The sequence below is a fragment of the Austrofundulus limnaeus genome, unplaced genomic scaffold (assembly GCF_001266775.1).
Source record: "Austrofundulus limnaeus strain Quisiro unplaced genomic scaffold, Austrofundulus_limnaeus-1.0 Scaffold2408, whole genome shotgun sequence".
In the NCBI taxonomy this organism is placed as follows: Eukaryota; Metazoa; Chordata; class Actinopteri; order Cyprinodontiformes; family Rivulidae; genus Austrofundulus; species Austrofundulus limnaeus.
Genome location: NW_013954810.1, coordinates 20,143 through 22,397, shown reverse-complemented (window position 1 = coordinate 22,397; position 2,255 = coordinate 20,143). Strand labels below are relative to the sequence as shown.

General features: G+C 33.6%; 1 protein-coding gene across 1 annotated transcript in view; it reads right to left on the bottom strand.

The window, feature by feature from the left end:
* The window catches only part of pif1 (PIF1 5'-to-3' DNA helicase homolog (S. cerevisiae)), a gene marked incomplete at its 3' end in the record, with an annotated part of 10,372 nt that overhangs the window by 6,693 nt on the left and 1,424 nt on the right, over window positions 1–2,255 (bottom strand). The window contains 1 exon segment of the mRNA XM_013999679.1: window positions 1,301–1,424. Coding sequence (XP_013855133.1) covers window positions 1,301–1,424 — 124 coding nt within the window.

Here is a 2,255-nt window from a genome sequence, read left to right as displayed (position 1 = left end):
GTTAACAAAACAAAAGACAAGAACATCTAATCCTCTACAACAACAATCTATATAGATACACATTATACTGTTTCGTATTTCTTTAGCAAACCAACTTTTATTATTTTCTTAAACGTACACAGTGATCCTGCAGTTTTTACATCACTCCCCAAATTATTCCATAGTTTTATTCCCTGAATTAAAGTACACCGTTCCTTCAAACTAGTTCTGAATTTGGGTTTTACAAATATCTCTGTCCCTTTAAGGTTATAACAACTCTTTCTCAACAAATTTTACTTGGATGTTTAAAGGTAACGTGTTTTTGTGGGCCTTGTGGGAACTTTATACATTTTAATATAAAATTCTCCAAAACACTCTATATGTTCAAAAAGGAGATTAAGTCAAAGTTATTGGGAAAATATAAAACCATGTAATGTGTAATGTTTAAATAGGATAAAAAAAAGAGATCTGGTTGTTCAAGGTTAAGTTTGTTTGAAGTTATTCTTTTTTTTTTATTAAGAACAGATATAAGATTTTTTCTTCATTCTACACCATTCAAACCTGTTTTATTATCATTATTGTGTATACATTTCATGTCTTTGAGTTAAATAATTTAAAAAAATCTACAACCAAAAACGAGTTCAGCAAGAAATGTACATCAAATCTTAACAAGTCAAAAAGGTAATTAAAACTCCAGCAGTTCTTAAAGGAACTCTTTCCAGAGTTTTAAACTGAAATAATKTAAAAAGGGACAGTCCAATTATTTTTAAGTGATGCTCTGTTTAATAGTTATGATTAGTACCTGATCAGGCTCAACCTCAGAGAGCAGAGTGTGGAGCAACAGAAAAAAGTCTTTGTCAAGGTCAGGCTAGGTCAAAATGATAACAAACATCATAAACACAATAAGCTAAGAACTATTGATAACTTTTAGAAAGATCATCTTYGAAGATGACCAGACTGTTCTTTTAGGTGGCTCCAAGTTGTGGAYGTTTTGGTCAAACAATATGAGCAGTACCTGTCATGGTTCATTAGTACATGTTGTAAAAGACTCTCAGCTACCACCAAACCAAACTTTAGCTCAATATTTATCTAAATTCATTGGGTTGGAGGTAATTCTGTGTAAGGTCACTAAGCTTTGGCGACCAACTTGAATTGGGTTGACTATAAAAAGTGGTATCCACTCAGTAATTCACGACATATTTAACCATCAGCACCAACAAACACAGACACTCTGATGTTTCAGGTCCTGTCAGATGGAACATATGGTTTAATGTGATTATCTCACATTTAAACGGTGTCCAGAGATGACCGGGACTTTTACCTGCACTCCCYGTGAAGAAGACGTTCTTGCCGCTCAGCACTGCAGTGAGAACAGCAGCCTGCTCCTTGGTCAGTTTGCGTGCTGGCAGAGATAAGATGGGTTTCTTACTGGGGTTGGCTTTCACCTGAAATCATCAACAAACCTCTTAATAAATGTTTAAACTCCTGGGAGCTGCACACAACAAAAGACTGAATTGGAGAGTGAAGTCATTAATAATGTAGCGAAATCAGAGCTTCCCTCAGAACAGGAGAGCTTGGATGACTCAATTAAATCATACATCGCCCACAATCTGCTCTCATACCAGAGTTTTAGACAAAAGTCATCTTAGGTGGAGAAAAGATGGATCACTTTGKTCAAACTTTTAAAATAACATTCAGTGATTTRATGTAATTCCATTAGTCTGCATCAAACTTTATCTCAGCTTTTGTAAAACTGTGTTGTAGCTTTTTAGGGTTTGATCAGTTTGACAGATTATGGCAGAAATCTTGAATTGGCTTCACTTCTAAAATAGACCAGATAACAAATGATTTTGTTCAAAAAGAGCAATTAAAACCTGTTAAGTGCTTCATGAGATATTTCACTAACACTCAGTTAAAAGTTACATTTAAAGCAAAGATCTTGCACAATAAGAAACACTCAAATTGTGTTTTAATATTGATTCTCAACAAACTTTAACTTTATGATCTGCACAACTGACTGAACTATAAAGGGTTTAGGGTTTTCTGTGGCAGCCATCATAAAATKGGTTCATTATTAAAGTTATAGTGGTAGATGTACATCTAATAGTTATTTCCTAAAGGTTTCATTAAAATCTGATCAGGGGTTCATGATATATTTTGCTAACAAACAGAAAGAGTAAAAACCAAATTGTTAATAGTACTGTATTTTAAATAAAAATCTTACGGAAGAGCATTGCATCCACCAAAATAAATAAAATAAAAATTGACACCTGATC